This window comes from Vidua chalybeata, chromosome 2 (assembly GCF_026979565.1).
Source record: "Vidua chalybeata isolate OUT-0048 chromosome 2, bVidCha1 merged haplotype, whole genome shotgun sequence".
Lineage (NCBI taxonomy): Eukaryota > Metazoa > Chordata > Aves > Passeriformes > Viduidae > Vidua > Vidua chalybeata.
The window spans coordinates 104,839,325-104,859,355 of NC_071531.1; the positions used below are offsets into that span (position 1 = coordinate 104,839,325).

The 20,031-nt window shown below is 40.9% G+C and overlaps 1 protein-coding gene across 1 annotated transcript; it reads left to right on the forward strand.

Annotated features, from left to right (window-relative positions):
- Positions 1-240: 240 nt before the first annotated feature.
- C2H21orf91 (chromosome 2 C21orf91 homolog) lies at positions 241-19,399 on the forward strand. Its single transcript, XM_053934935.1, has 5 exons — positions 241-456; positions 939-1,068; positions 13,529-14,044; positions 17,295-17,357; positions 18,408-19,399. Exons 2-5 carry the CDS (start codon positions 945-947, stop codon positions 18,566-18,568), a joined length of 864 nt encoding a protein of 287 aa, XP_053790910.1. The 5' UTR covers positions 241-456; positions 939-944; the 3' UTR covers positions 18,569-19,399.
- The last annotated feature ends 632 nt before the right edge of the window (positions 19,400-20,031 follow it).

The window sequence follows — 20,031 nt, forward strand, 5'->3', positions numbered from 1 at the left end:
GTTGCTGAACGGAATCGACATTCCATCACCGCACCTTATTTTTTTAGCCCCCACCTCTAACAAAACCTCGTCGCCCCGGACGCCGGGCGCGCTCGGCACCAGCGCCACCAGGCGCAGCCCCGCTCGGGTGAGCGCCGGTCGCGACAGCAGCACCGCCCGCCCGCCCGCGCGGCGCAGACCAACTGCTGCGGGGGGAGCGCGGCCGCTCTCCGCCGCCCCGTCCGCCCGGAGGGCCGGGGGAACCACAGCTCCTGGCTCCTCGCTCTTCGCTGCCCAGCTCCGAAGCGACTCCAGCCGCCCGGGTGCGGCGGGGTGCGGCCTGAGCCCCGCGGTGCCCCCCCGTGCCGCCGGGCCGTGGTGGCGGCCCGAAGCGGCGGGCGGTGCCCGGCGCCGAGAGCTCCGGCGGCGGCGGCGGCGCGGGAGGGCGGACAAAGCGGAGAGCGGCCGGAGCGGGCGGTGAGAGGGGACGGGGCTGGGGTTCGGGATCGGGGCTGGGGCTCGGGATCGGGGCTGGGGCTCGGGATCGGGGCTGGGATTCGGGATCGGTGTAGGATTAGCGATCGGTGTAGGATTAGCGGTAGGGGATAGGGCAGAGCCGGGGATGTCGCGGTACGAGCTGTGGCGGAGCGTCCGCGCCGCTGGCGCTCGGAGGGAGGGAGGGAGGAAGGGAGGAAGGGGGCAGCGATGATGGAGCTGGTGATGGAGTTGCTGGGGAGCAGGACGGGATGGGACGGGGCAGCCTTCGGGCGAGGGAAGGGGGAAGTCTCGGTCCGTGCGGCCCCGCTGTGCGGCCTGGCCTCAGTTTCTCTAAAGGGAAAACTTTGCCGGGACGCTCCCGCCCCCGGTCCGGGGCCCTCCCGCTCCGCGGCACGGACCTGCGCCCGGGTGGCTCCCGCGGTAACCCTCCCGTCCCTTGTCGCCGCCGTCCCCCTCCCCAGGGCACTATGAACGAGGAGCAGTTCGTGAGCATCGACTTGGACGATGACAACATCTGCAGCGTCTGCAAGCTGGGCACCGAGAAGGAAACGCTCTCCTTCTGCCACGTCTGTTTCGAGCTGAACATCGAAGGTAAGACTGAGAGCAGGAGCCTTCCTTGGCCAGCCCGGCCGTGGGATGGGCGCACAGCCGGCTCCTCCGAAAGCTTCCGTCGAGTTGCGGGTTTGGAAACGTCTGTCTGCAGAAAGTTTGAAATCAGTTTGTTTTCTAGCTCCTCTCTGGTAAAGGTGGGTGCTGCTCCTCCAGATGTGAAGGTGAGCCCCCTCTTTCCAGAGCTTCTGAAATGCCCTGGTGTTTATTCCATCTCCTGGCATTAGAACTCTGATGTTGAACTTGGGATTTGAGTCACGTTCTGCCTTTATTCAGTGGGTTTGCTCAGTAATTAGAGGGGATCTATGTATAAAGCAAGCTTAAATTGGAAATTTTATAGCATAATATTTGGGGGTTTTTGGAAGCGGATCACTTTGCGTTCACTAAATCTGCTCGGGGGAATGGAATTTTTGTTTTCATATTTTCTTTTTGAAATGATGAAGTAAATTTCAAAATTTCTTTTTGTTTTCATAGAATGTTGGTATGTATAATATGATAAAAGAGGGTTCATTATCAAAGCTTCCTAAAGTCAGTAGATTGTAAAGTAGGAATTCTTGCTATCTTTTAAAGGACTAATCTTGTAGAAGTACATTCTACAAGAATGGCCTCCAGAATAGTATTTTTAAAATTTTAAACCTGTTTTGGTAAAGAATTTCCCCATCTTGTTGCTTTTCTTCATGCATGAATGAGCCATAGATTATCTTTGTCCCTTTTTAAGTCAAATTGCTTGTCTTTGGAGCAACAAAATAACTTCTTCCCTTACATAGAGTGGTCTTCACCAATTATATGTAGATATCACTATGCAGGGTAATTTATGTTGCTGTGAGGCAATTGAATATGAAGATCTCAATAGTGTTATGTGATTAGTCCCATCATTTCTGCTATCATTTCTTGATAACAGATAGTAGACGTAGGTTGCTAGTAGAGGCAGTGTATTTCAATCTGAATACTACTTTGATACTTCAGAACTGATTGCCATGTTTTTTGTTTTTGTTTAGAAGAGACATGCCTGTGTACTTGCAATTTTTTTTTAAAACTCAAGAGCAGCTGTCTAACCTAGGGCAACCTCTCAGTCTGAGTTTTCTTGTTGCTTTAGAATGTTAGGTTTAGACTTCTCAATATGGAGAGACAATGTTTCTCTCTCTAGGCTTTAAAAGCATACTGACACAATGAGAATTAAGTGCTTTCATTGCACTACTAATCTGGTTTTGTTTTGAAAGTGTTGAAAGTGATAGAAGACATCAAAAAATTGCTGGATGGTTTCTGTGCTCTGTTGTTTGAGATAAGCTGTGGATTTCTCAAAGCTGCTTGTTGTGGCTGTGACTTTATGAAGTGATCATGTGTTTTAAGTGGAATAGGTTTGGGATTTTTTTGCTCTAAATAGCCTTGATAGGAGGAAAGACTTAATCTGTGCAAACCGTTGCATAATCTTCTAAATTTCCAGTTAATTTTAAAAGGAGGCTGTTTGGAATAGAATAGTGATAAAAGTTTCCCTGAAGTTACACAGGCCATTGCAATTCTTCTATTTTGCATAATAAAAGTATATGTATCTTTGATCATGTTAACATCAAAATGCCTCAATTTCTGATAGTCTGTCTTTTGTGTGCCACTTTGAAAAGATGTACTGTTACTGCTTATAGGGAGGGGAGGCTTAAAGGTGGCTGAGGCTGTGTTAGTGACTTTTTATATAGAGTCATTATAAGGCTTTTTAGCTGAACTGCTGCGTGAGTCAGCTCTTTGCCATACCTATGGTCACGCTTTTCCTACTTTTGACATATCTCTACATTCCTGTATTTTTTGGTGACAAAGACTGATTTTTATGTGTCTCAAATAAGTCTTTTTGCAGCCCTGGGTACAGCATGAACTGGGTAATTCATTAAAGCACAATGTTATACTGGATATTTTCATACTGACCTCCTGGTTATGTTCTAATGGAGTTCAGATGCATTAAATCTTGTTGAACAGAATCAGCTGCAAGTTGCATCAACTCTTGTAGATGTGTTATCCCACACTTACAAATGAGTGTCGATCTTGCTGATAGTTTGTCTTTTTATGTAGCATCATGTTTAAAACTGTCAGCAATTAAAAACCCATGCATATATTAAGTATTTCAGGAAGTGAAGTAGGCAATTCTAAAAAGATACTCATGCAACAGCTAAGACAGGCTTGCTCATTTTTGGTGTTGATGTGCATGTGGAACTGCTCCCTCAGAGAAGCAGGAAATAGCTGCTGTTGGAGAGCAGGCAGGCTATTAGTCACAGCTCAGCATCTTGCAGGATGCTTGAGTACTCCCACTGTTTGCAGCACCCTGTTAACTTCCATGTGTTAAGTGCTGTCTGACTTAATTGGAATATATGGCACCTCTTCCATCTTTCCTGACCATGCAGTCTGCACCAGGAGCTGGGTTGGGATAGAAAGGAGCATTACAGATGGACGTGCAAGAGCTAGCAGTGGGCTTGGCAATCTTAGGTTTGCAGTTGGACTCAATGATCTTGGAGGTCTTTTCTGACCTAAATATACTTCTAATTTGTGAGTCTAGGTATGAAATTCTGGAAAGTAGGCTTCCCAGCTTTCTTTTTTTAGCAGGCCGTCGTATTAACAAAACTAGCGTGGATAATTCTGTTTCCCCTCATGCCAGCAGCATCTGACTGCTTAAACCTGGACATGGCAAATCCATGTGCTGGGAACTGATGCAGCTGAACCTTTGAAACAGACTTTCTCAAGTGTCTATGAACAAAATACTGCAGAAATACAATTTCCTTAGCTGCACTTAATTACAGTGTAATCTAGTGATGGTGAATCTTGCATCTCCTGGCATCTGTGAGTTCAGCAGCTGTACATGTTTGCCTGTGTCTCGATGCTGATGTTGTTGATTGGCCTGGGTCAGTAAGAGGAGGAATTAGAAATGGGGGACTTGGAGACCATCCTCATCTCTAATAATGACTCCTTTCTGGATTAGTGTTACGACATGGCTCAGCCCTTACTTTCCTGACATTGGAGTGTTTATTTGTAACCTTTATTATATTTGGACAGTATCTTGGTAATGTTACATAACTGGGGGCGGGGGGGGAACTGTACTTTTCTTATAGTCCTTTATAGAGAATACTGCTGTACAGAAAGCTTAATCTGTGGTCTGTCTTGGTTAAATAACTGTTGAATTTTTGAATAAGGAAGTCAGTTACTGTGTCATAAAACCTTTGGTTTTTATCAGATATCAGGTCTCCATCATGATTTTTCTAATAATAGATTTTGAATATTTTAGTGAAATAAACTGTGATTATGCTTCTTACTAAGTTCAGTTAATTCATAGAAACTGCTGGTTTGAGTGTAACTGGGAGATCACCTGTGCTGTCTGTCCCAGAATTTATTCAGGAGTGATACATATGGATTATAGGATCTATTTCTCTGAAGCTGACTGAAAGAGTGATAGCAAGGGGAGAATAAAAGAGAAGGCAGTCATTGGAATAACTAAAGGCAATATGCAGGTTTAAACTTAACCCTGTTAAATGTCATCAGTCTTTCTTGAACAAGGAAAGAGCAACATGTTCAGGAGAGTTTAGTAGTTCTGGTCTTCAGTCTAAAAGGGGTCCGAGCAGTGTTGTCTCTGGAAAGGGCAGCATTTTTTTCTGTTGCACTGGCTCATCCGGCTCACTTAGTTTGAGGATTCACACTCAGGGAAGCTGAGTGTACTAAGCTACATGTAAACACTTCTGTTGCCAAACTAGCTTTTGTGTCTGAAGGTTCATAGTCAGATGATATAACACAACAGAATATTAATGTGCTTCTTAAAGATATGCAAAGTATTTGCATATGAAATACTAAACATTTTGAAAAATGAAGCTGATTGTGGACAGTGTTTTTAAAGTTGTACATGGGGTTCAGAATATCCTAGTGGGGAGGATCTGCTGGACTTTAATGTTGTGTTTTGTTTGCCTTGTGCAGATGAAGCGAGCATCAGAGATGGTGCATTGTTTGCTTTTCTGAGTAGGTGTCACAGTAGTAATCAGTGGATGGAAACAGGAAATGTTTTAAATTCATATGTGACTGGTTTGCATGAGCCAGGAAATCACGTGTTGTGTGTTAGTTGAAACAAAGTTCTTCTTTTTAATTTCATTAGAATATGAGAAAATGACTAACTGAACTTTGCTAGCAGAGATAGAGTACTAACAACAAATCTTCAGTGATACCTCAAGGGTGGGGAGAAATGCATGAAAACTCAAAAACACACACTTGTGTATGTATAAAAACTGTCTGTAAATGTATACATCAACAAAACAAAATCCTTTACCTGAATATGGTGTATTGAAACTCCAGTTGTAGCATTTCCAAGTTGTGGATGCTCCATCCCTAGAAGTGTTGTAAGGGCAGGTGGCATGGAGCTCTGAGCAACCTGGTCTAGTGGAAGGTGTCTCTACCTATGGCAGGGGGTTGGAATGAGGTGATCTTTAAGGTTCCTTCCAACCCAAACCAGTCTGTGGCTCTGTGTGACCATGTGTCCCATGTCTCACCCCTCACACAGCAGCAGCCAGAGGGTCCTGCCTGTGGTGCTGCTTAGAGGCGTTCAGGTTTCTTCCCATGGGAAGGCATTGCACAAGGCAGCTGTGTCCTGGGATCCTCTGGACACCTGTGGAAATCCCAGCTTGAAGATCTTAATACTTGAATGTTTTTGTTTGAACATCAAACTTGGAAGTCTGTAATAATTATGACTTACCTTTACATTTCTTTACATAGTGTATCTGTCTTTAACTGGGTTTATGCTGGTGTTTCTTAACGCAGAATCATTTAAAAACCTGCATTTCCTCACATACAAGAGTTGTAATGGAGACAAATGGTAATAGAAGTGAAAAATATGATTGTTTGAGATTATTTTTTTACTCTTTTGCTTGTCCAGTGCTGCTAACTACAATAACATCTTGGGGGATGCTGGCTGACAAGCAAACTGGCTCACTTCCATTTCTGTTTAGAGCTGAACAGCTGAATAGCAAATGACACTTCCCATCCCAGGTCCTGTAAAATAAGAGACAGTGTAAGTACTGGGCATCCATTCCCCTGATTTATGTTGAAGTAGTTAGGTTTCCATGGTCCTTTAAAGTGCTGATAGACTCAGCTTTTGAGGCAGTTTCAGCATCAGGTTAGTAAATCTGAGTCTCCAGGCTGAGACAAGGATGTTATAAGTAAATCTGGCTTGCCACATAGCTTTTTTCCTGTTAACGTCTATAAAATCTTGTATAATATCCTCATTTTGTGTTCATTTAAAAAAAAAAAAAAAAAGGAGGGGGTGGGTTTAGTTGTTGCAAACTGTAAGTACTTGAATTTCAGGTTTTTTTCTTTTTTACACCCTACAGAAGAATATCTCACTGAAATAAAATGTGTTGTAAGGTATAGTTGAAAGAAGTGGAAATCACTGTTTGATTTAATTCTATTCCAGAATATTACACATCCTTATTTTTTCAGTGTTAATGAAATGATAAACAGTAAAATAGATTATTCTGGCAATAAAAGCTAAACATTTCCATTTTTGCCCTTTCAACTAGACAGATGAGAACTTGTTTCAAGGCAGCATTTGCAGGCCAGGGGTATGACTCATTTCTGCAAACTTGAATGGACATGTGAAATTAGCTGCAGTTTCCACTAAAGCTCTTAACTACAAATTCAAGTCTGAACATGATTGGAGATGCTATTCTTACTCTGAATGCTGTACAAGTACCACTGAGTAATGCCAAGCTGTGGAGCTGGTTCAATAAATACATTTTTGCATTCTTAATGTGTAAATCTGGGAGGTTTGTCCATGCAAACAAGATAATTGAGTATTTATGTTACCTGGCATCATCCAAACTGCAGAAATACTGGCTTATGACTTCCACTCTCTTCTAGGTCTATTTAGCTGATTTTTCTTTCAAAGTATGTGACATAATATTTTCAGTAGCGAAGTTTTCATCAGAGTGCCTTGCTTTGTTTAATACAGTAGCAAATTCTTCTTAGTAAAGTAGTTTATAAGGAACATGATTTTTGAAAATACATTTAAGGGGCCAGCTGGATCTCTGTTCTGTCTGATATCTTTGCTCTGTGCTAAAATACAAATGAGCTGATAGGAATGAAGTGGGAGGTGATTTGTGTGCACACTTGATGTATGGAAAATACTGGCATTATCATATGAAAGCAAGGAGAGAACTTTAATTTATGAACTAGATAATATCTAGTATTTGCAAAGTGTCTGGTTTTAGAAGTTAATGAATGGCACTGGCATGTTCCTTCTAGCCAGTCTAATAAATCATAAGATTTAACTCTCAAATGAGATTGCATGTAAACCCTTAAAAATAGCAGTGGCTTTACATCTTGTCAGGCAGATGTACTGGAGATACACATCTCTAATGATCCTGCTTTTCAATGTTGGCAGAATTGTACAGCTGAAGAGTATCAGGTTTTTGTCATTTAGACATGTGGATAACTTATTATCTTAGGTTATCATGGGCAGCTTTTGTCTCATGCATTTTGAACAGGTCTTGGGATCTGCTTTTCTGGGAACCCCCCTCTTTCAGCACTCTTGGTAAAGAGTCTATGCAGCAGTGGCTTAAAATAGATAGACATGAACATTTAATGTCTTGTGAAGCCTTTCTGTCTGCTGCAGGTCTTGGCCCTGCACGCGAGGTAAACCACACTGGAGCTGATCTGACCCTTGTGTTCTATGGGCACTCGCAGCTGTCCGGGAGCTGTTCCACGAGCTGGCTGAACATCCCTGTTTACAGAGTGCTCCTGAGGTGGACAGCTGAGGGGAGCAGCAGCTGGAACATCTAGGCACACAGTGAAGACCAGGGCTCTGAAAGTGGGCAGCCACAGGCAAGAGTTCTTGCTTACTCCAAGTTTAAAGGAGAAGAGCAGAGGTGTCTGTCACAAATCTCTCTGGAGCTCACTGTTTCAGACGAGGTCAGTTGTGCCTGAGAAGCATTTCTTCACTGGCTGTGAAAGCAGGTCTCCACAGCTAACTCAAACTGGAGACAGAAGTGATGGTCAGGTATAAATCTTACCCATAAGTATTTGTAAATTCTTTAAAGAGGCTTTAAGTAACCAATGGCATAGTACAAACTTATTATTGACTATTCATGTGTCTACAAGTATTTATGTTAATTTTAGTTCATCTTAGGTTCAGGGGGGATTTTCCACTTCAGCTGCTATTCACCATTGCAAAAAACAATTTGTTTACAACAGTACTTTAGAAAATGCTAAGAAGGGAATTCAGGATTTCTTTAATATTATTTCCAACTGATGAATCTGAAAGACCAAATAAGAAGTTTTGTTGTTTGTTTTTTTTTTTAAGAGAATAGCAAAGAAATGAAAAAAAAACCGCTGTTGAAGATAACCAGGCTGATGATCACTTGATTTATTTTTTTCTATGGAAACATTTGTGAAGGGATGTGGAATAATCTTGGTATTCAAAAACATTCCTTTTGAATTGGACTTGTTGATTACTGTTATAATGTCCAAATAGGGCAACTCTTCTAGCTAGCTTTATATAAACATGACCAAACATTTCTCTTTAGTTCTGTGCCTTTATAATGAAGAAGAGTTATACATAGTTCTCAGTGTATCAGTTGCAAAGGCAGAAATAAAATCTTACCCTCAAAAAAGACAGAAAGCGAAAAAATTTAATACGATGGAAACTAATTTACTTTCAAGTACAAATGCCTTAAAATGGGGTAGAATTTGTTGAGATATGATTGCTCACCTGGTTATCTGGTAAATATTCTCCCTGCTTTCAGCTACTTTACTGTTATGAATAAATAAAGTTACAAAAATGTGTATTAAACTGCCTGATTGCTAGTCATGCATTTACAAAATTACTTTGTAGGAGTGCATTAGGAGTCATGTTGACTGCCTGCCTTGCATAGCTTATAAATTGAAAGTCAGGGTTGGGGTTGAGGGTTTTTTTGCCTAAGCATTAGGCACTTACATAGGAAGTCCTGTTCTTCAAGTCAATATACAAAGATATTGTTGAGTGAAGTGATATGTTCATATTTCATCTAGGACACATGAGTTACTAGAATCAGAAACAAATAATGGATTGTAAGCACTTACATTGTTTTATGATTTGTCTGGAGGTTTGGCATCATCTGTGAATCATGTGCACTTGAGGAATGATCTCTGGCATGAGCTTGTTTCCTAATAGCATCTGTGCTGTCTTAAGTTTGTTAGATATGGTCTTCTAGATATTAGGGAGTTTTGTGGGACTTTTTTTCCCCCTGCAGATTAAACTTTTCTTCTCTGGGTAGTTGTTGGGTGGGGTTTTTTTGTTGCTTGATGAGGGTTTTTTTCCTTCTCTGAAAAAGTAAATATGAAGTTTAGGGCGTACTTGGACATAGTCTGCAATCCTGTTCTTGGAGAATAAGACAAGGAGCAAATATACATACCTGCAAATGGGGGAGCGGGGGGGGCAGTTGATGATTTTATGATTGCAGACTTGAAGAACCAGACAAAAAGTAAGAAAGATTGAGGTTGATATTGGCAAACAGAAATGTGGAGACAGAAGTGAAACCTTGTGAAAGTCCCCGAAACTCACAATAGCTGTTTATCAAAATCACAGTATTGCTTCTTGTTTTGTACAGAAATCTTGCCATGCTTTATTCATCTGTTGGTGTATAGTGTTGAATAAAGCAATAAAACTGAATCATCTTTATATATCACTTGGTCCATGCCAGCTCACCAGATTGTAGCTTTTTCTGCAGTTGTGATGAAGGGAAAAATATGAAGTTGTCTGAGTGGAGTATGAAGTCTTCCTGAAAAGAAATGGACATCTTTTCTGCCTCATAAGGCTGACAGTGTTGGCCACAACAGAAGGATTTGTTCCAAAAAACCATACCCTCACTTGCTGTAATTCTGGTATGTGGTTGTTAGTTTGTGCTGGCACAGCAGCTGCTGTCCCTGCTCAGCTCTTCCAGGAGGTTATGGTCGATTTTCTCTGCATAGGAAAGGACTAATTGTCACCTTAGGACAAAAGAGAAATTGATGCTTGTTTTAGTTTTGTGTGAGATTGTTACGGTAAAAATCCAAGCCAGTTATGTGAAAGCTGAAGCAGCTCTGTTAGCAGTTCTCTACAAAACTGGTTTGGATTTGCGTATTTTCAGTTCCTTACTTTATTCAAGATTCCTTAGATAGGACCCTTTTGGGGGTTTGGCAGTGGAATAAGAGAAGGGGTAGGATGTAAATTCTGATCTTGTATACTGGAAGTGTTTTGCAATAACCTGCCCTTCTGTGCTCAGAAAGAGGGACATTGTGGCTAATGTGTGGCATATAAATAGCAAAGCTTAAACTCCTGAAGTAGCATGGGTTTTTTTCTTCTGTAATAATTGCTCATTTCAGACACTCTGTTACTGAGTTCAGATAAAGCAGATCTCTTTGAGCAGCATGCCTCTAGAATGGGGAAGTTAGCAATGTTCAGAAGGAAAGATTGGAATAACCTTGAGCTTAAGACTTGATCATAATTCAGGTGAGGCTTCGTGAAGTCATGCTGCACTTGTTCTTTCTTTGTGTAACAATTTGTGTGTTGGCTATTTTGTGTGGTCTCATGCTCCTCTCCTACTGGACAAGTGACATTTATTCTCATTGAAATAATGAAGCTGCCTCAAAGGAAATGCTTTTTTTAAGTGATACCATCAGTATTCTGTCATTTTTTGTGAGGGTGTGTTTGTTAGGTGGGTTTCTGAGCATTATTGTGTGGAAAATTGTGCAAAACATGGTTTTCAGCCCATTGATTATTTTCTGTAAGTAAAAGAAACCACTATGAGCAGCAGCAAAGTAGAATGTTGACAAATCACTTGGGAAAAGCAAGTAACATTTAACAAATCACTCTAGTTTTCTAGGGTTTGTAATGTTGTGACTATATTTGCCTTATAATTTCACTTGACAGTGTTTGCTTTCCCTTGATGGCTTAAAGATTTAAGGTTTCCATCATGCTACTTGAGTTCACCAGGCTTGCTCTATTTAAATGGTGCTGATAAGTCATCAAAACAAATTACTTGTCTTTTTTGTTTTCAATAGAAATGTTTATTGGGGTTTTTTAAGTCTCTGTAAAGATAGAGAGGTAAAATAGCATTGCAAGTATGCAGCAGATTATGCAGAGTTTAAGAAAAGTTGGTGAATATTTGTTTGCTGAAAGAGGTTGAAAAGTATTTTGAGGTGTGGAGTGAGAATCTTGACTGCCCACAGAGGGCACAGAGTATAGTTTACTCCAGAACTTCCTTCTTAAAAGTTGCCTCTGGTTAGTGTGTGAGTTTTGTTTGTTCTAATAGTTACCTCATGAACAGAAGGAGTATCTGTTTTCATGACTTTACCTTTGCCCTGCTGCTAAGAACAAAATTAATTCCATTGCTGTTTTCTTTTATTTTCCAGTTTTCTAGATATTTTGCCCCATAAATTGTGTGCACTCTCAGAAACTCAGTCAGAAAATAATGCACTTAAGTTTCAGTGCTGCCCAAAGAGTAGAAAATCAACAATTTGTAATGGCTACTCTAGGTGTTTGAACTCCCCAACTTCAAACAGCAGATACCAGCAAGTGAGATAATCAAAATGAAGTGCTTGGATTTGTTTTCAGTTTCATGTTAAAAATTTTACCTTTTCAGATTAGTTTGAGAGTAGTGCAGCATTTTGTGGCAGTCAGTAATTTAACAAAAACATTGTATCATTTTTTAATCGTTTGGGGTGGGGAGATTACACTTTACCACAAGAATCAGCTGGAACTGAGACTTGTTCTAATGTGTGGCTTTGTTCTAATCGTCTGTAAATGTCTCTGTTACCAGATTTTGTTACCTGTTGCATTTCATGTTTTTTCTTTTATTTTAGTCACTTTTAATGGCTAAAAGATGGGATGGCTGAAGGTTGGTTCATGTTGCCTAGATTCAGAGATCCAGTTACATTGTTTGTTGATTTCAATACTTCAGCATTAAGCACTTTCAACCTCTTGTTCACAGGTATATTATTGTTATTTGCAGTGACAAACTTGTTAGACAGAATTGGTTTTCATTGTATTGGGAACCTCCCAAGTAATATATGGGGTACTGAGATAAATGACAAATTGTTTATTACTTGGACTTGGATTCTGAATCCACTGTGTACATGAATCTGAGGAAAAATAAATATCCACTGAAGTTGCAGAAAGTAATTTTGTTCTGGGGCACTATTAACTTTCTGGAATAGTCATTTCTCATACCATCTGTGTTCACTCACCAACTGCAGATCTTCACAGATTGTGTTCCTTTTTAACCTGTCAATCACTAGCTGTTACTTAGAGGTTTAAGTTACCTGCTGTAGCTATTTGAACAGTCTTTGAGGGAGGATGAGCAAAGAGGAAAATAAACATCCATCTTGTGTGATGTCATGGTTTAACCCAATAGGATGGGGAAAGAATTTCAGCTTGTGGGTTGAGACAAAGACAGTTTTTAAAGAGAGAGCAAATGCTGCCCGTACAAGCAAAGCAAAGTAAGGAATTCATTCAGTGCTTCCCGTGGTTGGGCAGGTGTTCAGGCATCCCCAGGAGAGCAGGGCTCTGTCATGCATGACGGTGACTTGGGATGACAAACGCCATCACTCCAAACATTCCTCCCTTCCACCTCCTTCCCCCAGCTTTGTACACTGAACACGATGCCATATGATGTGGAATATCCCTTGGGTCAGTTGGGATCAGCTGTTCCACCTGTGTCCTTTCCCAGCTCCTTGCATGCCCCCAGCCCACTCGCTGTCAGGTGGTGAGAGAGGCAGAAAGGGCCTTGACTGTGTGTAAGCCCTGCTCAGTGATAATGAAAACACTGCAGCACAAATCCAAAACACAGCCCCATATTACACTGTGATAAAAATTAACTCTCTCCCAGCACACCTCAAGTGAATTTCAGGACAGTTTAATGTTGGCAAACATTGACAGTGTTAGAGCTTGCTTCCCTAGCTAGGCTGCTTGCTACCAGTGCAACATAATAAACAATGACTGAAATCTGAGTAATGTTTGACCACTTGAATGAGACAAACCTGCACCCTGCAGTATTTGAGCAGATGGCTCAGAACATTTGCATAGAAAATGGGAGCTTGTATGAGTGCTGTCGTTCTATAGAACTTGCTGATACCCAGTCGGGTTTATTTTACTTCTGCAACTTATACACTTGTGTGTAGGGGGATTGCAGTATGTGTGGAGTTGTCAGTTTGCTTTATCTCTGTCACCATGCAAGAGGCACATGCTGAAGTCCTGCTCCAGACATTATGGTGCGCAAAACACTTTGCGTGACAAGGACTCAAGCCTGAGGGAAACTTCACAAATTTTGGACTGTGAGGTACCCTAGTTTGCTTCAGTGGTAAGACTGTTAGTAGGAAACCATCACTAAAGTTTTTGTTTTCTTGGTTGCTTGTGAGTAAAGATTTTTAAAAATTAGCAGTAAGTGAACTTCTTTCTGTTGTGTCTTTACAGGAGTGCCAAAGTCAGATCTTCTACATACAAGATCTTTAAGGGGGCACAGAGACTGCTTTGAAAAATTCCACTTAATAGCGAATCAGGACTGTCCACGATCAAAGCTCTCTAAAAGTCCTTATGCAGAAGTAAAAAATCTCTTGAGCAAAAAAATTAACTGGATCATACAATACGCACAAAACAAGGATTTAGACTCTGATTCTGAAAGCTCAAAACCATCCCAACACCAGCTTTTTAGCTTCAGACATCAGACTGATAGAAAATTACTCCCACAATTTGACTCCCCAGTACCTAGATACTCTGCAAAATGGATAGATGGGAAATCTGGAGGCATCTCAAGCTGCTCACAGACTCTGCTGGAACCAAGAGAATCCACTGATTTCAGACTCGGTGCTACCTTCTGCTGCAGCAGTGTTTTGTGGTCCAACCGCAGCCAAGTCCAGAAAGCTGAAAAAGCTGAAGGAGATTCACTTGCCAGTGTTCATAGGAGACATCCTCAACACAGCAGGGAGGAACGTGAGTATACATCCATTTACACACAGCCTCACAAGCAAGAGCATTCCTTCAAATACCTATTGACCACTTCATGTCTCCACAGGGCATTAGTTTTCATCCCGAAGTCCAGAATGTTAAGATATGTGTGGAAAAAAGAGCTACCTAGCTGAGCAAATAGGGTGGTTTGGCTGGGTTTTTTTTTTTTTTTTTTTGTTTTGGTTTGGTTTTGTTTTGTTTTGTTTCTTTTTTTTTTTTTTTTACTCTTAGCTGTAGCCCAGTGTGATACAGGACATGCCTAATTTGTACAAAAAAATTCATTTCAGTATGTCATTCCTTGGAGTTGCTCAGCCCTGCCTGTGGAGGTGGAGGTTGCTCAGCTCCTGCATATCTATTATTGAACTTCCTCAGTGCCCTGAATTACATTTCACAGAGACCTGCCCTAAACAGAGGAAATTAGAGGTCATGTAGCAGAGCAAACTTGTGAAGTAATCTTAATAGTAGCAGACTTTCCTTGTGCATTTTACTGGATTTGTTTTCTTCCTTGTGTTTGTTGAGCATAAGAAACTGGGAAGGCCCTTCTGCCACCGTGTCCTCTTAAAGGCTGTAGCAGAAGACCTGAGCTGTCTTTTGATGACTGTGGTGAAGGTCAAAATAACAGAAATTTAGTTTCCCTGTTGTTTAACAAGATCACTGGAAGAAATCTTTAGAAAAAGCTAGGGTATTTTAGTGTCTCTGAAATCAGGCTGCATGAAATGTATTAGGAATAGATTCCTAGAGGTATGTGCTGTTACCATCCTGCTTTTTGGGCAGTACTTGGTCCTGAACTGGTATATGTCCACTCTTAGATTTGTAGATGAGGAAAGTAATTGGAGATGGTTTCTGAATTTCAAAAGACCTGAGAAAGAAAACAAAAGCACTGATAAAATATTCCAGGGAAAAACAGGTGATGAAAACCAGGGTAATAATGGAATCAGAATGTCAAAAGAGTCAGAGAAAGAGGTACTGTAAAAAGTTGGAATTGACTCCTTTAACCTCCCTTTCTTTTAAAACAAACTGACAACTCTGTCCTTGCGAAGCTGAGTCATTTCTCATCCTTTATGAAAGGATTTTACTTAACTGCTGCATGATGTGTCATGTTGCATTTGTAGTGAATTAGTAGCCTTAAAGCCATAAATCAAAACAGATACTCTGGGCTGTTTGACCACCTGTCTGTTGCAGTCATAAATTGGGATTACATAAATCAGGACAGCATATAACAGAGGAATTACGGAAGCTTGACCTGGTTTATGGGGTTGTCTAACTGTCTAACTTCCATGAAGTTAGTTACTTGGAATTTCTCTCCAGTCTTTGATTTCGGGACGGGAGCCTAAATCTGCATTGAGCACAATAAGAGGTTTTTTTCTTCTGACTACATAATGCAGCTTTGAGGCATTTTTGCTTGTATTTTGCAGTATTTACCTTTAAGTGCCATTCATTTGGAGAATCTATGATTCAGTTTGTATGTTAGATGAAAACTTAGACTGCCAGAATTAGGTACCTTCTTAATGCAATACTTTCACTCTTAACACCATAGCTGTCTACTGAAAAAAAAAGTATTAATGGAACTGTAAATAGCTTGGCCAGTATTCCTTCAGTTTACCTCAGCTGTGGATAGGATAATATTTTACCATTTAAATTCAGTGCTCTGTTCCTTCTCTCTTTCCCTTCTGTATCAGAATAATGTGTCATGAAACAGTCCTGTACCAAAACACTCACATGAAACATGTGAACCAGTCTGTCTGCCAGATGACAAAATGTTAATGAAAATGCTGAAGAATGGGGAAGTAACATCCTACCATTGGGTATAAAAGTGGGGGGGAATTCTTGACATTTTTAGCTGTTAATTACTATATTAAATTAGGTCAGGGGTTTCCTGTTGCTTAAAGGGTGGTAAAGTGTGAAGAGGGATTTTTCAGGTATATTAATATCTGAAGGTGGGAAGGAGCACCATTTTATCTGGCTGATGGCAGAGAAAGGTGAATCTGTTTTATTCTTAGCTGGGATTATGTCTTGAGTACCAAGTCTTAGCTATTGCCAGCTTCTTTGGTTTGGCAGTACTGTCAGCAATTTAACATCCCACAGCTGCCAGCTGTGAGAAAGTTTGAAAGGGAAGACTTAGGATAATCAAATAATCCAGTGGGTAGCTAAAACCCATCTTTTTCAGAACTCAGGACTTTAAATTTGCCACGTAGAAACCTTTTGCACAGAGGAATCTCTATTAAAAACTGCAGCATTGTTTTTTCTCTCAAGTATGCAATGAGAGCTTTGCTAAACTGCAGCAGAAACAGCTTTGCTGAAGTTTAAAACCAGTATTTTAGAATTGCAAGGTTTTAAAGCTTGTGCCAATGCCCAGTACCCCCTGTGGTGTTCAGATTGTTGCTTTTCACCGTGGTGACAAGGGCATCTCAGCAGCAGCCATGGCACCATGTGTGTCCACTGCAGGGTTGAGGAAATCCTAGGAAGCAGGCCAGTGCTTCCCTGCTGTTGATCAAGGGCAGTGAAGAGCACCTTCACAGTTCCCTTCTCTGAGGCTTAATGTGTATTTTCTGTGAGGATGATCAATGCACACAACCTGAGATACAGAAGGGCTTTTGAGTGATACAGAGGATCTCATAGTTCTCACTAGGAGCACAGAAGGAGACCTGTTTTTATATGCTGGTCTTCATATCAAGCCAGGATTGTCCTTCATCATTTGTCAGTGAGATACTCAGTGGAAACTGTGTAAGTTATTCCTGTATGCATAAAGCACAAACCTTAGTAACCAAAACAGGGAGCCACATGCTGAAAATTCTGTCAGGAAGCTGCTTCTTGCAGGCTGGGAAACTTAGCAGGACTTTTGTCAGAATTGTCCCCTTTTAATTGCCCACAATTAAACAGATGTGCTTTCATGGGTTACACTGGGGAAATCATGTTTTGAAGTCAGAGGAGGGTATAGTATTTAAATGTGCCACGCAGTTCTGATTCTGAATGCTACTGTTTTCAGGGCTTGATTTTCCACCTTTTTGGTATTGAAGAGAGAGTTTTTTAATGGAGTAAATCCTTGTCTGTGTCAACATTAAAAAGAGAATTTTCAAACTTTCTTCAAATCACTAATAAATACTGTTGTCTCTGACTTACTGCCACACATCTGTTGATTATTAGGATGCAAATAGGAGAAATATTGAGAAAATAGGAGTCTGCTTAGGGATGCTTATGTGATTGGTAGTAGTAATAACATATTTTATTGTTGCAGTGACTACAATGACTCTAGGAGAGTTAAAGCAACTTAATGAAAAACTGCTCAAGCAAATCCAGGGTGAGAATTCTTCAATACTCTTCATATTGGGTTTGTGGTGCTTTTTTATAAAAAAATGTCTGGTTTTAAAAATGTAATTTTGATTGCCTTGCTGTCATACAAGTTTCTAACTGAAGTCTCTTGTTTTGCATGGAAATATGTGATATAGAGAGATTTCTAGGTGCTTTCATTATGTAATCTGCTTTGGTGATGCAAATTGACACAGTATTTATTCTCTTTAAGAATTTGACTAGAACCATAGAATTGTTAAGGTTGAAAATTGCCTTTAAGATCAAGTGCAACCATTAACCCAGCACTGCTAAGTCCCCCACAAAACCAAGTGGTTCCTAAATGCCACATCTCCATGCCTGCTAAATCCCTCCAGGGATGGTGACTCCCCCACTTGCCTGGGCAGCCTGTTTCAGTGCATGACAACCCTTTCCATGAAGAAATGTTTCCTAATATCCAATCTAAGTTCACCTGGTGCAAACTAAGGCCATTTCCTCTCATCCTGTCACTTGTTATCTGAGAGAAGAGCCTGATCCCACCTGGCTCCACCCTCCTGTCAGGCAATTGTAGAGAATTATAAGGTCTCCCCTGAGCCTCCTTTTCTCCAGGCTGAGCTCCCTCAGCTGCTCCTCATCAGGATTTAGCTCCAGCCCCTTCCCCAGCTCTCTTGCCCTTCTCTGGACATGCTCCAGCACCTCCATGTCCTTGCTGTGAGGGGCCCAAAACTGAACACAGGATTTGAGGTGTGGCCTCACCAGTGCCCAGCACAGGGGGGGGTGATCCTTGCCCTCGTCCTGCTGCCACACTGCTGCTGATACCGGCCAGAGGCAGCTTTGTTTTGAGTTCTAAATTGATCCACCTTGGCTCAGGTTGTCTATAACTGGAAATGAAGTGATGCTGTTCAGTTTGCAATGCATACAAAGCTGTGCTGGAACCAGGAAAAGCAGAGTTCCTGTGCATGATCCCACTTACATGTGTGTGCCTCTTCCCCAGTGTTGTCACTGCTTCCTGAGCCTGTGTCAGTACAGGGACAAGTGCATTAACGCAGTGCTGTTGTTGCAGATGTGTTTGAGGAGCTGGCACAGCAGGTCCAGGAGAAGGACTCCCTGGCCTCGGAGCTCAATGTGCGCCACATCGCCATCGAGCAGCTGCTGAAGAACTGCTCCAAACTGCCCTGTCTGCAGATGGGAAGAGCAGGGATGAAATCCAACGTCCCCATATAAAGGGAAACAACGTCCATCCCCCTAGAGCAAACTGTCCCTAACAGCGTTAATAACCGCTAAGTACAGCTGCACCCATATTTAGAAGCTTTTGAGAAAACTTGGGCAGCGGCAAGTCTTATTCCACTTTGGGTTTAACAAAAAGGGCAAATATTTTGGGTATTAAAACCTACTATAATAACGTTTATTCACATTTGGGGATTATTATTTTTTTTTCCCATAACTACGCATGAGCCCTGAAATGAATTCTGTGTTTTGTTTATAATAAAATTGTTTCTAGCAAAGAATGACCTGAACTGCCTCCTTCATATGGAGGACAAAATAAAAATTTGACTTTTGATAAGGTCTGATCCTGTTACATCCAAGAGAGCTTTAAGGGGAGAACAGTATTAATGAAACTCATGTTTTCTTATTTATTATGAGCAATATTTTATTATTGAATTTTTATACTAAATAAATATCACTATTTTAGGTACTTTTCCAGATCTCTTTATAAAATGTCTGAGTTACTCTGTGTAACATCTATGCCTTGTGTATGATTGTTTATCCTTTTTCAGGTCTGTATCTTTCATGATACAATTTTAAAAAGTATTGTTTCCCAAAGAGATGAATTTCACAGGTTGAAAAAAAAAACTAGTGGTGTATCACTTATTTTTATTAGCTTTATAACTGAAGAATTTGGTTCATGAGATGTTTAAAAAAGCACAGCACTTGCTTTAAATTAAAAAAATAATCCATACTTTGGTTTTAATGCATAGAAGTTGTTTTATATGTGTGAAATTTTCAATGCTGAAAAATTACTTTGACGAAACTCAATAAATTTGTAATACTACACTGCCTTGTTATGTTTTAATTCTGAAATTGAAGTAGTAATGATACATAATAAATCAGAACAGCCTTTGTACTCTTTAAACTTATATCAGTCTACCATGACAAGAAGTCTTAGTCTCTGCCAAAAATACTGCAGGGCTGCATTTGAGTAGCTGAAAGTTGCTGAGTTGCACTGAAAAAATCTGGGGGAGGATGGGACGAGTGGAAGATACAGACACACACACAAAAAAGTTAAGTCTTTGTGCTTTTAGCTCTTGAAGTGAAAATGGAGTAACTTCTATAGCTAAGCTGCAGGCATAACTAGCATGAAGAAAGGTTTAGGTTTGATTTTAAACTCAAGCTGAGAAATAACCCAAAGTTCAGAGTTATTGATTGGCCTATGTGTAGTGATAACTGGGTGTCATAGGACAGGTTGGTTTTATTTGTGTTTTGATTATTTTTTATTTTCTTCCATATCCTCCAGCTGTTCCAAAGCCCCTCCACAAATGCATGAGTAGGGACTTGAGCTTTTCTGAGTATTTTGTGGCTCAGGAGGGGAAAAAGTCAGTGGCATTATTGCTTGTCTATGCAAGTGGGCCTATGAGTAATTGGGCACTAGAAAATCCCTGATCCTGCTTGTCAGAAGATGGATTAAT